At 49.2% G+C, this 12,418-nt stretch overlaps 6 protein-coding genes across 7 annotated transcripts; 1 reads left to right on the top strand and 5 right to left on the bottom strand.

The window, feature by feature from the left end:
• Positions 1-506: 506 nt before the first annotated feature.
• FOXG_04250 (uncharacterized protein) lies at positions 507-3,216 on the bottom strand. Its single transcript, XM_018382205.1, has one exon. The coding sequence runs from the start codon at positions 2,352-2,354 to the stop codon at positions 1,623-1,625; it is 732 nt and encodes a 243-aa protein (XP_018238874.1). The 5' UTR covers positions 2,355-3,216; the 3' UTR covers positions 507-1,622.
• A 22-nt stretch (positions 3,217-3,238) lies between these two features.
• On the bottom strand, positions 3,239-4,684 carry FOXG_04249 (uncharacterized protein). The gene is made up of 2 exons (XM_018382204.1): positions 4,451-4,684; positions 3,239-4,394 (listed from the first exon to the last, which is right to left on the bottom strand). Exons 1-2 carry the CDS (start codon positions 4,514-4,516, stop codon positions 3,564-3,566), a joined length of 897 nt encoding a protein of 298 aa, XP_018238873.1. The 5' UTR covers positions 4,517-4,684; the 3' UTR covers positions 3,239-3,563.
• A 266-nt stretch (positions 4,685-4,950) lies between these two features.
• Positions 4,951-8,074, bottom strand: FOXG_04248 (ABC transporter ATP-binding protein). The gene has a single exon (XM_018382203.1). The coding sequence runs from the start codon at positions 7,773-7,775 to the stop codon at positions 5,379-5,381; it is 2,397 nt and encodes a 798-aa protein (XP_018238872.1). The 5' UTR covers positions 7,776-8,074; the 3' UTR covers positions 4,951-5,378.
• Positions 8,075-8,298: 224 nt separating this feature from the next.
• On the bottom strand, positions 8,299-10,279 carry FOXG_04247 (uncharacterized protein). 2 transcript variants are annotated; one of them, XM_018382202.1, is made up of 5 exons: positions 9,828-10,279; positions 9,687-9,778; positions 9,438-9,638; positions 8,540-9,380; positions 8,315-8,466 (listed from the first exon to the last, which is right to left on the bottom strand). In XM_018382202.1, the coding sequence occupies exons 1-4, from the start codon at positions 9,923-9,925 to the stop codon at positions 8,551-8,553; spliced, it is 1,221 nt and encodes a 406-aa protein (XP_018238871.1). In that variant the 5' UTR covers positions 9,926-10,279; the 3' UTR covers positions 8,315-8,466; positions 8,540-8,550. The 2 variants fall into 2 exon arrangements, with proteins under 2 accessions (XP_018238870.1, XP_018238871.1); XM_018382201.1 differs by having other exon boundaries at positions 8,299-9,380.
• A 380-nt stretch (positions 10,280-10,659) lies between these two features.
• FOXG_04246 (uncharacterized protein) lies at positions 10,660-11,417 on the top strand (the record flags this gene model as incomplete). Its single annotated transcript, XM_018382200.1, has 2 exons — positions 10,660-10,905; positions 10,959-11,417. 2 exons carry the CDS (start codon positions 10,660-10,662, stop codon positions 11,415-11,417), a joined length of 705 nt encoding a protein of 234 aa, XP_018238869.1.
• FOXG_18776 (uncharacterized protein) lies at positions 11,368-12,364 on the bottom strand. Its single transcript, XM_018398919.1, has 4 exons — positions 12,198-12,364; positions 11,980-12,064; positions 11,862-11,922; positions 11,368-11,797 (listed from the first exon to the last, which is right to left on the bottom strand). Exons 1-4 carry the CDS (start codon positions 12,200-12,202, stop codon positions 11,739-11,741), a joined length of 210 nt encoding a protein of 69 aa, XP_018238868.1. The 5' UTR covers positions 12,203-12,364; the 3' UTR covers positions 11,368-11,738.
• Positions 12,365-12,418: the final 54 nt, after the last annotated feature.

Genomic DNA, 12,418 nt, shown 5'->3' with positions numbered 1-12,418 from the left:
ACAGGTCCTTTTTTGGCTGTTGATACCCACAAACCATAACACTTCAAGGTTTTCTTACAGCTTTTCAACGTCTCCAATTCTCGTAGCATCAAAATTTCAGGGATGAACTCGGAACGGGCTTCTGCACACGGCCCGAACTGGACATGTTGCCCCTTTTAAGTTGCTGCGAGTATGCGACGCACCGTTGAGATACGTGCATCTAGGTAATCTCAACCATTCCAGGCTGGTCCCCTTGAGATAATAAAACGCTCAACGTAAGAATTGTTTATCTGCCGCTCTGTCCGTGCCGCAGGACCCCTTTTCCGTCCCTTGAGCTATTATAAAGACATTCAAATCTCCCCAGCCCGTGGCAGATGCCAGTCTCTAAAAAAGTTGTGTAAGTGACGTAGATTTTTGTGGCTTATTAGCTTGTCTTGCAGATCAGTCTGTGTGTCACTCGGACATGGCACACCGAGACAATCTGTAAGATCGGGACAAAGGCACGCGAGACGAGTAGAAACCGTTCATGCCAGTGTGTCTCACTTCATTTCATATCTTAAATTTGACAGATAGAAATTACTAGAGAGAAAAAAAAAAAGAGCCCCTTGTGTGTTCCCCAGATCCTAGTGTTTCTGAAATGCCGGCATCTGCATTAGCTCGCCTCGACCTAGTTTAATCGTGCCATCAGCTTGATTTATATGCATCACACGCTCTCACTTGCATAGTCCACGTGAGCCATTGTTGCATTATGATGCTTTTGCTTCTACCCCAAAAACCAACTAAGATATGATTTGCACCATCATTCCCTGCTGTCCATTGAGTCTCGCCGTCACGCCTCCAGTCTCCCCAAAAAAAAAAAAAAAAACATATGTTTTCGGTTCCTTGATCGTGTACCCGAGTACGGCATTTAACTCACTTGTCTCACTAAACATACTCCAAAACTCCTTCCCCAGCCGCTCGAAATGCCTTTCGTGGCCCAGAACTCCCTTGAAAACACATTCCGTAGCTAGACCTACATATCCTTCTTAAATGCATGTTCTGGTTTGTGTGTCGTCTCGTAGTCAATGTGGACATATGCTCGCTCAATGTCTGGCAGATCCTCCAGCTTGGTCTGCAGCGCCTCTGCTATATCATGGCTTTCTTGAAGTGTTTGTGTCGGGTCCATAACAATGTCCACTTCGGCGATCAGACGAGGACCCGAGTGATACACACGTACGGTATCGATGCCAACAACTGTGTCGTCATGTGTAACGCATACATACGTGATGAGCTGCTGCGTTTCGACAGATGCAGTAACTCCGACGATGAGCAGAAATTCGCCAAAGGCGGTATGCAGCCAGATGCAAGAGATGAGAACAGACAGAATGATAGCGCCCATAGGGTCAATCCACCATTTCAATTTCGCACCACCACAGGAAGTCAGGATACCAAAGCCATTGATAAAAAGATCGTTGCGGTGGTCTTGCCAAAGAATGTTGATCTGGCTATACTTGTCCTTGAGTGCCCAGCAGTAGAGAAAGAGTACGAACTTGGTGGCGAAAGCACAGCAGACAGATATAACAGCAGCAATTTTGAATTCCTTTTCTTGGACCCCCCTAGATAGTTCCTGGCAGCAAAAGCAATGATGATGAGTGAGACAGCGATCATGAGAAGCAGAAGACAATATTGCCTACAGTCTCGAGACGAGCTTTTCCGGCAGGGAAACGTCGAGAATCGACATGACGAATGGCTCGAGCCGACAAAATGAGGGTGAGGTTACTAAGAGGGTCGAATATGGAGTCGGCCATGGTGGTAAAGAGCGAAAGAGATTTTGAAGAGATGGCAGCGTAGAGCTGAACTCCTGACAAGGCAACATTGGCCGCGAAAGAGCCCCAGACAGCAATGCGAAACTTGACTTGGTCTTCGCCATGCTGGTCGCGGGCTTCGTCACGATGTTCCTCAACAGACTTGAGCATGCGATCAATAGCCGCATTTTGATTTTTGTAGAAACCCTGCAGCTTGCGAGCCTTTGTCTTGGGGCCGACTTCGCCGGAGACGGTTTTGCGGCCAGGGAGACTATCGCGCTTCCGTGAAGTGTTGGCCTTGATCTGTTCCAAATCAGACTCGGTCTTGTACCCGCGGGAGAGGCCATATGGATCATGATCAAGGCAGCTAGGTTGTCGACGACCAGTGGCGGTGAATTGACTCTCGACATCAGTCATATGAGATACGTTCCTAGCGATAGTCTCATTCTCGTCAGCCGTCGCAGGCTCGAAAGCTGTACTCGAGCCATTGCGGGTGGTTGAGTGTCGTGAACTGCTGCGGGCACGTTCGAGAGATTGTAGGTGAATTGCCTGTGGATGATGGGCGACGTGGTTGCTGTTATCAGGTGTCATGATGCACGACTATCGCTTCTATAAAGAAAGGGATAGAGTGCGACAGCTCGGGCGACCAGTCTCTTGATGGGTTATATCAGAGAATCGAGTAAGCAATAGCGATGCTGGTGACAATGCAAGATAGCTGTTCTGATGGGTAAGCAATCAATGCAGATGGGAGAGCAAGAAAGAGGCCTCGAGCGGCGGTGATCTCCAGGGTCACCTCAATACTAAAGAGTCAGCTACGTTAGTGATACACATGAGATCGAGTGATCGCCGGGAAGATCAAGGTCAAGTCAATCGTCCGGTCTTGCACCAATGATAATTTGAGTTAATGATATCAGTATGGATATGTAATAGAAGCACAGCGAAAGGATCGATAAGTTGCGATGGAAGTCAACTGTTGAACCAGTCATCTTCCCACGTGGACTCACTCCAAAAGAGGAGGAGCATAGAGGAAACGTCTTGAGTGTCCATCTTGTCTGTTGGTGGATTACCATTTCAAGGACGCTGATAGGTAAGGGACGGGAGTGTGCTAGTAATTGATATCCATTCCATTCTGTACAGCACATGAATCCGTTGGCTGCAGCGATAGAGTGAAATGGTTCAGCGCCCTGGGCTATCAGAAGGCCAACTGGGGTTAGTGAGTCGAGTTCCCCGCGCGAGCCGAAATGGCCCAACGGAGCATCGTTTCCGGGCCATTCATTGTGCGAGGTTCCGAGGCCGTGGCGATAATTTCACACAATATGGTTGAAATAGAAGTTGAAATCGAGTGCGGGAGACGTTGGATTATAGTTCAAATACGGCCCCGAAACGTCTAGGAAACGGCCGGGGCTGGTTTCGGGGTTCCGTGGCTTTTAACCTCTAAGAGCATCTGTTTCTCGGGCGTCTACGGAGCTGGGATACGGAACATGGGTCCGCCTTGACCCGCCGACGCATGCGTCTTTATGGAGGACTTGATGCCAAGACTGCAAAAGCTGGAATTATTGATCAATCAGATCAATCTATTGGCTTTGGTTTGCAAGCTGCAACCGCTTTCGTCCTGTCAAGAGATAAGCGGTGATGATGTACAGCCAGCCACATGAAGCATAGCATATAATACTAATATAGTCTCGCTATCCGTAAAAAGCTGAAAACAGTTACGCAATATCGAGTGATGCTGGTCATCTCGAAAACAACAGAGCTTGAAAACAGTGATACTCGCGCATCCACAGATCTTCTACAGCTACTCTATAGCTTGGCCTCGATCGGTTTCTGGTCTTGGCTTCTCTCCAAGATCCAGTCAGTGATATCTTTGGCATATTCTTCCTGGCACAGGTCGACATGTAGCGCATGATAACCTCCCACGTACGTCTTGATGGTCTTGTCCTCGATGTCTTGCTTCTGTGCGAAATCTATGGCCGCTTGATAGCTGCAGGCTTTATCGTGGTCACCATGACCAAGCCAAAGCGACTTGACCTCTTTACCCAGCTTCACGGAACCGGACTGAAGAGCTCCCGTGCGATCCAGGAGCGATGCCAACCCTTCGAGTGTGCCTGTGTCGTGACACAGAGGATCTTCTTTGAAACCCTTGGCCACCTCTGGCCTTCGCGTCAAGTTGGCAACATCGAGTACGTGTTTGAGCTGAAACCTGGGAAGGATTTTACAGGCTAGTCGTCCTGCAAAGATCTTGAACGCACTCGGGACTTCCTCAGGGGCGAATCCGATGAATGGTGCCTCGAGCAGCCAGCCGCGCACTTGGCTCACGAGTTTGGCATATTGAGGGTCAGCGGCAAGTGTGATGACCTCGCCGCCGCCCATAGAGTGGCCCAGAACAAAGACCGGGGCATCCGAAGGCAGTTTGCTCTCAATGAAAGCGGCGATATCTGCAATGACACGTGATGTTGGGCCTGTATTTCCCTTGTCGGAGGGCTGCTTCACGCTTCGGCCCCAACCTCTTTGATCGAAGCCAAAGACTTGTATGCCATGCGAGGCTAGGATTCGATATACGTCATTGTACCAATTGACATGATCGCTGAAACCATGGACATGCACTAACTTTGCTTTGACGGGACCTTCGGGCTGTTGGCGCATCAGCCTCTGCTTACTTATTCAGGCCGATCACCACGGATACTCACAGTCCAAGTCTTGGTATACAGGCTGGCATTTGCAACCTCGAAAGTTCCCTCGGTCTCGGTCGACATTGCGTTTAAGGGAGATGATTAACAACTCCAATGACAGAAAATTAGCGAGCAATAAGGAACTGGAATGTTGTAAGTTTCGACTCAGGCGTCAAAATATTGTTTTATGTATTTGACAAAGTTTATTAAAAGACCAAGCCATGAAGAATCAGGACCTTGAGGTGGTCATGCTTTGAGCCAGACTGGGTCACATGTGACAAGCCCGTTACCGAGAGCTTAACCTGGAGTTGGTCTCATTGGTCTCTATTCCCTAATCTCAACGAGGCTTGGTTGGCGCGACAAGGACATTCTGGCTTTGTTTTTACTTCTTTAGTTGCTCGATTGTGGAAATTGCCTGCATTTCAATCTCTACCTTTTCATAACGCTGACTTCAGGTTGGTAATTTGAATCTACAGCAGTTCTAGGTACAGTGTATCCATTAGTCTACACGAGTTCAGACAGGTTATTGTTTTGATTAGTATACATGAACTTTGGCTCGAAAGATGTGAGCGTAATGGTAGGTAGGTAGTTAACCTGAGGCAATACACATCAGCTAGAATAGAGACGAGACCTCTTATTCTTGTACACCACAAGGTGATAAAAACGAGATTCTTTTCTATACACGGCTGTCCATACCCTATCACCCGTATTTTCCATTTTGGGGATTTAATAACCAGACCGGACCGACGCCAATGAAAATAAGATACATGTCGAGTGGAGTTCTCTCTGTAGCTGCTGATAGGACAATTGCCTGTCATAGAGACTCAGACATAGATATCGGGATATATAATATACATGATTCGTCTAATCTTTCGCCATACTGTGTCCTGTGACCGCATTACATCTTCTGGGGGGAATTTGCCTGCTCTATGCCATCTGACTGAATTCAGGGACGCTTCTCCTCATTCTTCGAGTCCCTGCTCTCTTCCTCGTGCTCAATATTCTCTTCCTCATCGTCCCTTTCTAGATCATCCTCAAGCTCCTCGGCCTCTGTTATATGTGCCCGGGAAGCAGTTGAGCCACCATCCTTGGAAACCTCACCGCCGCTCATCTGCCACTCCATGAGCTTGCTAAATGCGCTATCCTTGTCAGAGGCGAGCTGCTTGTAGCTGCCGATCTCGGCGACTTTACCCTCGCTGTTGAGAACGATGATTTGGTCAGATCTTTTGATAGTAGAGAGACGATGGGCGATAGAGATAGTGGTGTTGCGGCCACGTAGGAGGCCAGCCAAAGCCTCATTGACAAGAGTCTCGGACTCAGCATCTAGCGCTGATGTAGCCTCGTCGAGAATCAGAATATCAGGATCTTTGAGAAGAGCTCGTGCAATGGCGATTCGCTGCTTTTGTCCTCCAGAAAGCTGAGAGCCTCGAGCACCAACCTGGGTTTCTAAACCGTCAGGTAGATCGCTGATAAAGTTGCAGTTGGCTCGTCGAGCAGCGGAAATGATATCGAAACGGCTGGCCTGAGGCTTTCCATAGGCAATGTTCTCGGCGATAGTTCCAGAGAAGAGAACAGGCTCTTGAGAAACCATACCGATCCTCCTTCGCAGAGACTTGACGTTCATTCCAGAAATATCCTGGCCATTGATGGTAATAGTTCCCGACGTAGGATTGTAGAATCTTAATAGTAAAGATGCTACTGTTGATTTGCCCCCTCCTGACGGGCCAACAACACAGACATTGCTGCCTGAAGGAATTTCGAAGTCCAATCCATTGAAGATTTTGACAGCAGGTCGAGTAGGATAAGCGAAGCTGACATCTGTGAACTTGATGGGCCCTTGTGCTGATTTGACTCGAACACCGACTGTTTGTGGAATTCCTGGTTTGCGATCCTGGAGCTCGAAGAGTCGACTCGCGGCACCAACTCCTTTCATGAGCTCTGAGTAGAAACCTGACAAACCAAACAAGCTTGAACCTGCGAAAGCTGTGTACATCATGAATGAGGTGAGATCTCCAAGCGACATGGCCCCGCTGCGTACGAAGCCACCTCCAACGATGAGCATCGCGAGAATGGTCATGTTACCAGCCCAACCGGTCGAAGCAAAGAAGGTGGCAGCGATAAGCGACTCCTTCTTGCCAAGAGCAAAGATCTTCCGGATTTGATTGTTGTAGCGACCGATTTCCTGCACCTCACCGACAAACGCTTGACTGGTCTTGACGTTACCAAGTCGTTCCTCGGCGATCTTGGTAAGAGTACCCAAGTTCTTCTGAATCGACCTACTGACATTTCGAATAGCGCGACCGTAGATGAAGGCTCCGACGGCGATAGGAGGGAACATAAGCAGCAAAAGACCAGTCAACTTGGGGCTTGTCCAGACCATGATAGCAAAACCAGCACCTCCACTGAAGAGAGCACGAAGACCATCACTGAGATTTTGCGTCACAGACTTGCCAACAATAACTGTATCAGAACTGAGTCGTGAAATGAGATCTCCCACTCGGTTTGCATCGAAAAATTCAGCATCCTGGACATAAGTACGCCGATAAAGCTGAGATCGAAGTCTGGCGACAACGCGCTCGCCGACAATTCGGAGAAGGACGACTCGACCAAAGTTGGCCATAGCACCAATAGTCAAGACAGTACCCAAACCAAAGAAGAACTGGTTCATGGTCAAGCCAAAAAGACGGACATCCTCAGATTCGCCCTTGGTAGCAAGATCCAAAATTCGGCCAACAGAGAAGGGAATCAACATGGTGACACTAGAAGAAATTACCAGAAAGACAAAAGCGATACCGAGCCAGCGTATTTCGGGGCGAGCAATCTTGATCAGTCGCACAATTTCATCCGTACCAGCTTTACCAGCCTGCTTTCCCTCCTTGGAGAGCTTAGCAGCCAGGTTGACCTGCGCCGCTCGAGCAGCCTTTTCGCTCTTGGTAAACTCTTGCTTGTGCTCATCTTGGGCGATAGCTCGATTGGCTTCAAGTTCAACAGGTTTCTTGGCGCCTTCTTCGACCTTGGTCTGGATTTCCTGGAATAGACGAGGTGCCGTCGAGAACTGTCGCAAGGCGTGCGAAACGGGACCAAATTGAGAGGGTCGGTTGTGCGCGAGGGAAGGCTGATTACGAGCCAGAGAATTATTTGCCGAAGACCGGAAGGTAGCGATTGAGAACGGAAGTAGAGCGGCTTGACGGGTGCTGGAAGCGTGGAAAAGCCTCGACTGGAGAGGTAGAGCTTCGGACTTGTGGAAAGAAGCTCCTAATTGACATCGCGATGTAGCCAGAGACACTTGCGAGGGCTCGGCGAGGCGTGGGAGCAGCACACGGCGTGCTACTCCCGAGACCATTATGACGGTAGGGTAGGAATTGATCAGACGCCCACTCAGCGTAGCATATTCAGGAGCGGCGCTATTATCGTTGGAGGAAAAGTAGAGGGCTCGAACCGTGAGGGAGGAGTAGTGAAGCAGCTGACAGAGACGTTGACATTCACAAAAAGAATCAAAGTTGTCGAGGTTGTGATGCCGTCATCGTCGTAGCGGCATTTCTCAGCTTCCGAGTTGCGACAGCCCAGTCAAGTCCAGTCCAGCCCAGACGAGTCAATGGATCCGTTGCTCACAAAAAATTTGGGTGGGACCCTTGAGTTAAGACTAGTTATGGTGTGCGTGCTGTGCGTGCAGCATCCCTCGGTCGGATCTACGCGACTACGGCTTCGATTGATCCGAACTGAACCGAATGCTCTCGGATCCAATATGAGCGCCATGACGAATTCAACCTGCGTCTATGAAGATTGCATAATCGCATAGGCCGAAAGGGAAGCACTTAAGTTTTCTAGATTCGTCACAGCAATTCTTATATGGCCAGCAAACATCTGTTGCATAATGGTTAACAGATCTGATTACCACGAGACTGCGACCTGTATTGCTACTGATTCCCATTCCATCTACTCAACAAGAAGAAATAATTCACTATACTTAATAATACACTAGACTGGTATTACATGTGCCGATGGTTCTCAGCATTCTATTAGTCCAACCTAAACTGTTTGCAAGAACATAACATATTAGCAAACCCCAAACTAGCAAGCCAAATATCCCCCCAACTTGCTACTAACATATGATCTGGTTATGATTGAGGTTGCCCCTTCAGCATTTCAGCAACGTCGGCATCGATGCCATCATCTCCACCTAGATCAGGAAATTCTTCGGTATCGACCCGGCGGCGCTTATTCGACCCATTGGTTGAGATTGGCAATGACTGATACGAGGGTGCTTCTTCTTCGTCTTGAGACGTAGGAGCAGCAGCAGCAGCAGGAACAGGAACAGGGACAGGAGACATAGAAGGAGCTGCAACAGGCCCTCCCTCTGGTGTCAATGCCTCAGGGGTGGGTGCTTCGAATGGTTCAAATGCCGGTGGAGTCAATGCTTCAACCTCTGGTCTGTCTGGCTCTGGGGGCGTAACTGAAGAGTCCCCTTGTCCTGGAGTACCATTGCTGTCCGCTGGGCCCAGTGCTCGCATGATGCCAACCTCGACTTGGTGTTTCTTGTCTTCAATTTCAGCCTTTCGGGATGTCAGCTGAGCCGCAGCAGACTTCTCTTCCTCCAATGCAGCACGGTTAGCGTTGAGAAGCGATTCCAGGCCGGAAACAAGGCCTTCTCTTGCTTTTACACACTCAGCAACCGCACTCTCGGCGTTGGCCAACGTCTTGAGAAGGCCATTCAACCGAGCTGCATAAACTGGAGCAGAAGGAACAGGTGTAGATGGGTCAGTTTGCTTCTCATACTCTTGGTCTGCTGATGTGATCGTGGCCTTGAGAGGAGTGCTCAATTTGTTTACTTTCTGGTGAGCAGTGACCAGAGGTGCAAATTCAGATGGAACAGAAGTGGCAGTGCTAGTACTACCGAAGGGAGAGCCGCCAAATCCGGGCTTGGACATACCCCGGGCCTTGTCGAGGTCTGAATGGATGGTTAGCCACGAGCGTTTTGGACCAGTTCATGTCAGATGGTACTCACCTCCAATGCGGGCATCGATTGCGGATTGAATTGGTGCTTCAAAAATCGAACGATCTCTCCAAACGTCTATAACGCGTTTTAATTTCGCCTGAAGCTCTGCGGGTGCTCCTTTATAGGCGACGGAAACAGCCTCAGCAATCACAGGCGCGAAGGCGATAATAAAGTCATCCTTGTGTCGGATTTTAGACTGTTGGGCCACCTCTGAAACTCTGATCAGTAAAGCTCATCGCAGCTGACAGACAAACATACCGTTGGCGAGATAAATCAAACTTAATCGTTTTGTGCTGGAAGAGTCTTTGAGGCGCTGCATCCACAGCTGTACAGTCCTCTCAGCATGGCGTCTGAAATTGTCAACCATATCTCATGAGATGTATGAACGAGAAAGCGTACCTATGGAACATAATCCATTGTGCAGCTGTGGCGATGCTATCATGGCTTTCGTTGAGTGACGAAAGTCGCGCCAACACAGAGTCATCGTTGTAAGCCATCTTGGTAGCAACGGTTCCTTCGTTAAGAGAAAAAAAAAAAAGGCAAATTTCAAGAGCGAATGCAAGCGCAGGATTATGGACCAGATGTCGCGACAATTATTTAGAAGCTGGTTTGTAGCTGTTACCGTAGTATCACTGTGGAAACGACGTCTACTACAGCTACTTGCAGGAATAATGTTCGTAGTCTCTGCTAACTTGTTTCCGCACAAATAACACAAACTTGAATCCTGTTACGGTCTGGTTCGCCTGTAGATGAATGCTGCGAAAACGAGAATGATACGTAACTCGAATGTGTGATGAACTGAAATGTTTTCTTTGGTAAAACAAGGAGAGTTTATAGACCAAGAGCTAGGTTGACCAGAAGAAACATTCGATAAAGTAGAAATAGCTTCTAAGTGCATATTTGCATGGCCTTAGTGCATGAACTTGACCCACTCCATCAAGCTCATGCTGTTGTATGTTTCTCACCGCCCGGCAGAATCCACCTCATCAGCTAGGATAGCCTACTTGGCAGTAACTGAATAGGAGGACCATAGCAACAGCGTATACTGATAATCCTCGCATCTGAACGAGACCTTTTCATATTTCCACCACCTTCATCCGATAGCATTTACGGACCTTTCGATATTCGCACACTCAGTATTGATCTTTGATTATCCGCGCTTTCAAAATAGCCGACCGTTTCCCTTCACTTGAGGACTTCGATTCCGGGGGTAAGTGCATCAACACAAGAAATGCGCGGATCCGACGCTGATGCATTTCTAGCGCAAACCGATATCAAGGACCCTACTGCTGAGCCCTCAACCGATGATTTCCTCGCCCGCGAGAAGGCCCTTCTTGGAGATGATGCAGACCAGTTCGCGACCAACGATGACGCCGCTGCCTTCGCTAGTAACGATGATGACCTTCTCGGCGGCGCTGGCAACAACGAGCAGTCCACTTTCGAATCTCAGTTCCCTGACCTGACCAACCCCGAGGCTGTGAGTCGGTTTGCTTAGACACTCTGAATTGAGGAGCTGACATCAACAAATAGGGTACTGGCGTCTCCGGTGGAACCGCCATCACAGGAGGACCTTCTGTAAGCTACAACTCCGGATATCAGGCTTTCGCCGAGGAAGAGGAAGAGCCCGAGGTCGTCAAGGAGTGGCGGGAGCGCCGTGACAACCAGATTGCTAAGCGCGCCGAACAATTCGCTGCGCAGCGAGAAGAGACCATCAAGGAGGCCCAGCAGAACATCGATGACTTCTACGAGAACTACAACAACAAGAAGGAGAAGGGCATCGCACAGACACGAAAGGAAGCCGAAGAGTTCTTGGCAAGCCGAGAGGACACCGTCTCTGGTGGCACCAGCTGGGATCGAATCGCCAAGTTGGTGGATGTCAGCGGCAAGGGCGCCAAGGGAGGTGCCTCTGGATCTGGCAAGGAGCGATTCCGAGAGTTGCTAGTCAGCCTACGAAAGGACGAAAAGGCGCCTGGCGCCACAGGCTATTAGAACAAGGCTGATTGGATTTTTATTCAACTATCCGTGGGTGGAGAGTTGCAGGTCTGCTGCAGTGCGCGCTAGACGTTGCTTTTTGAGGCATGCAACTTCTTGAGTTCTTCATGTATTCTAAAGTTTTGGGAGTCCGGGTTTAATGGCAATGACGTGTGAATAGAGGACACGATTTGACAACAGGTATCGGTCTCCAAAATGCACATGAACGACTGTAACGATCTCACATTGAGTTCATCTCCGTCTATTGACTCAATCTACCAATCACATTGACCTTCCATCGTAGGCAAGCTGTATCACCCACCGCGCGAATCCCACCGCTTAGTTTCCGAAGTAAGAGTTGTAGCCAAGGACCTTGCGACCGGCACCGTAGAAGGAAGCTGTAACTATCAGTATGCAGGCCCAAATCGACCTCCATCCGACAGAACATTGCGATTTACTTACCACCGAGGGTACCCCAGAGAAGGATGAGGTAGGGAGTCATGAGGATGCGGCTGCGAGGGCCCTGTCATGTCGGTCAGCTGGATAGTAAAGACAGGCTAAACAATCAATTTGGTCGTACAATCTTCCAAAGACGGGTGTGGTTCTTGTAAGCGTTCTGGTAGAATCGCTGGTTCTGGGGAACGGGGTTCTTGGCGTTGACGAGACTGGATGGGCGTCAGTGACGGGTTCTCGTATGATGTTATATCTTGCAGTGTCCGGAGCTCAGGACGAGCCATTGACGTCGGGGAAAGTGGCCAAGGCTATCGCAAGAATCGGTCGTGACTCAATTTTACGTACGGCATTTTGATGTCGGTTAATGAGAGTTCTGGGAGGCTTCGAAGGTTGGTTTCGCGTGGGGTGGTTGAGTTGGTGAACGGAGGATGTCGAAGTTCGGGTAAAGAAATGAGGCCATAACTTGACGGGGAGCCGGGAGTATGACTCAGCAGAGCTCTTGACGTTTTCGTTGGTGGGTGGGCACGTGTTGGTGCACCCCCCTGGCACTCTACTTGCCTGTAAAG

This window comes from Fusarium oxysporum, chromosome 4 (assembly GCF_000149955.1).
Source record: "Fusarium oxysporum f. sp. lycopersici 4287 chromosome 4, whole genome shotgun sequence".
NCBI lineage: Eukaryota > Fungi > Ascomycota > Sordariomycetes > Hypocreales > Nectriaceae > Fusarium > Fusarium oxysporum.
This window is presented reverse-complemented; position numbering and strand designations above follow the sequence as displayed.

Bases quoted from the DNA above. Each gene is read 5' to 3' on its own strand.
- FOXG_04248 (XM_018382203.1), bottom strand. From the start codon at position 7,775: ATGGTCTCGGGAGTAGCACGCCGTGTGCTGCTCCCACGCCTCGCCGAG.
- FOXG_18776 (XM_018398919.1), bottom strand. The intron at 11,923-11,979 runs GTACGACCAAAT...CCGACATGACAG, and splicing joins ACACCCGTCTTTGGAAGATT to GGCCCTCGCAGCCGCATCCT. The intron at 11,798-11,861 runs GTAAGTAAATCG...TGATAGTTACAG, and splicing joins TCTCTGGGGTACCCTCGGTG to CTTCCTTCTACGGTGCCGGT.
- FOXG_04249 (XM_018382204.1), bottom strand. From the start codon at position 4,516: ATGTCGACCGAGACCGAGGGAACTTTCGAGGTTGCAAATGCCAGCCTG. The intron at 4,395-4,450 runs GTGAGTATCCGT...ATGCGCCAACAG, and splicing joins TGTATACCAAGACTTGGACT to CCCGAAGGTCCCGTCAAAGC.
- FOXG_04247 (XM_018382201.1), bottom strand. From the start codon at position 9,925: ATGGCTTACAACGATGACTCTGTGTTGGCGCGACTTTCGTCACTCAAC. The intron at 9,639-9,686 runs GTATGTTTGTCT...TCAGAGTTTCAG, and splicing joins TTTGATTTATCTCGCCAACG to AGGTGGCCCAACAGTCTAAA. The intron at 9,381-9,437 runs GTGAGTACCATC...CCATCCATTCAG, and splicing joins AATCGATGCCCGCATTGGAG to ACCTCGACAAGGCCCGGGGT.
- FOXG_04250 (XM_018382205.1), bottom strand. From the start codon at position 2,354: ATGACACCTGATAACAGCAACCACGTCGCCCATCATCCACAGGCAATT.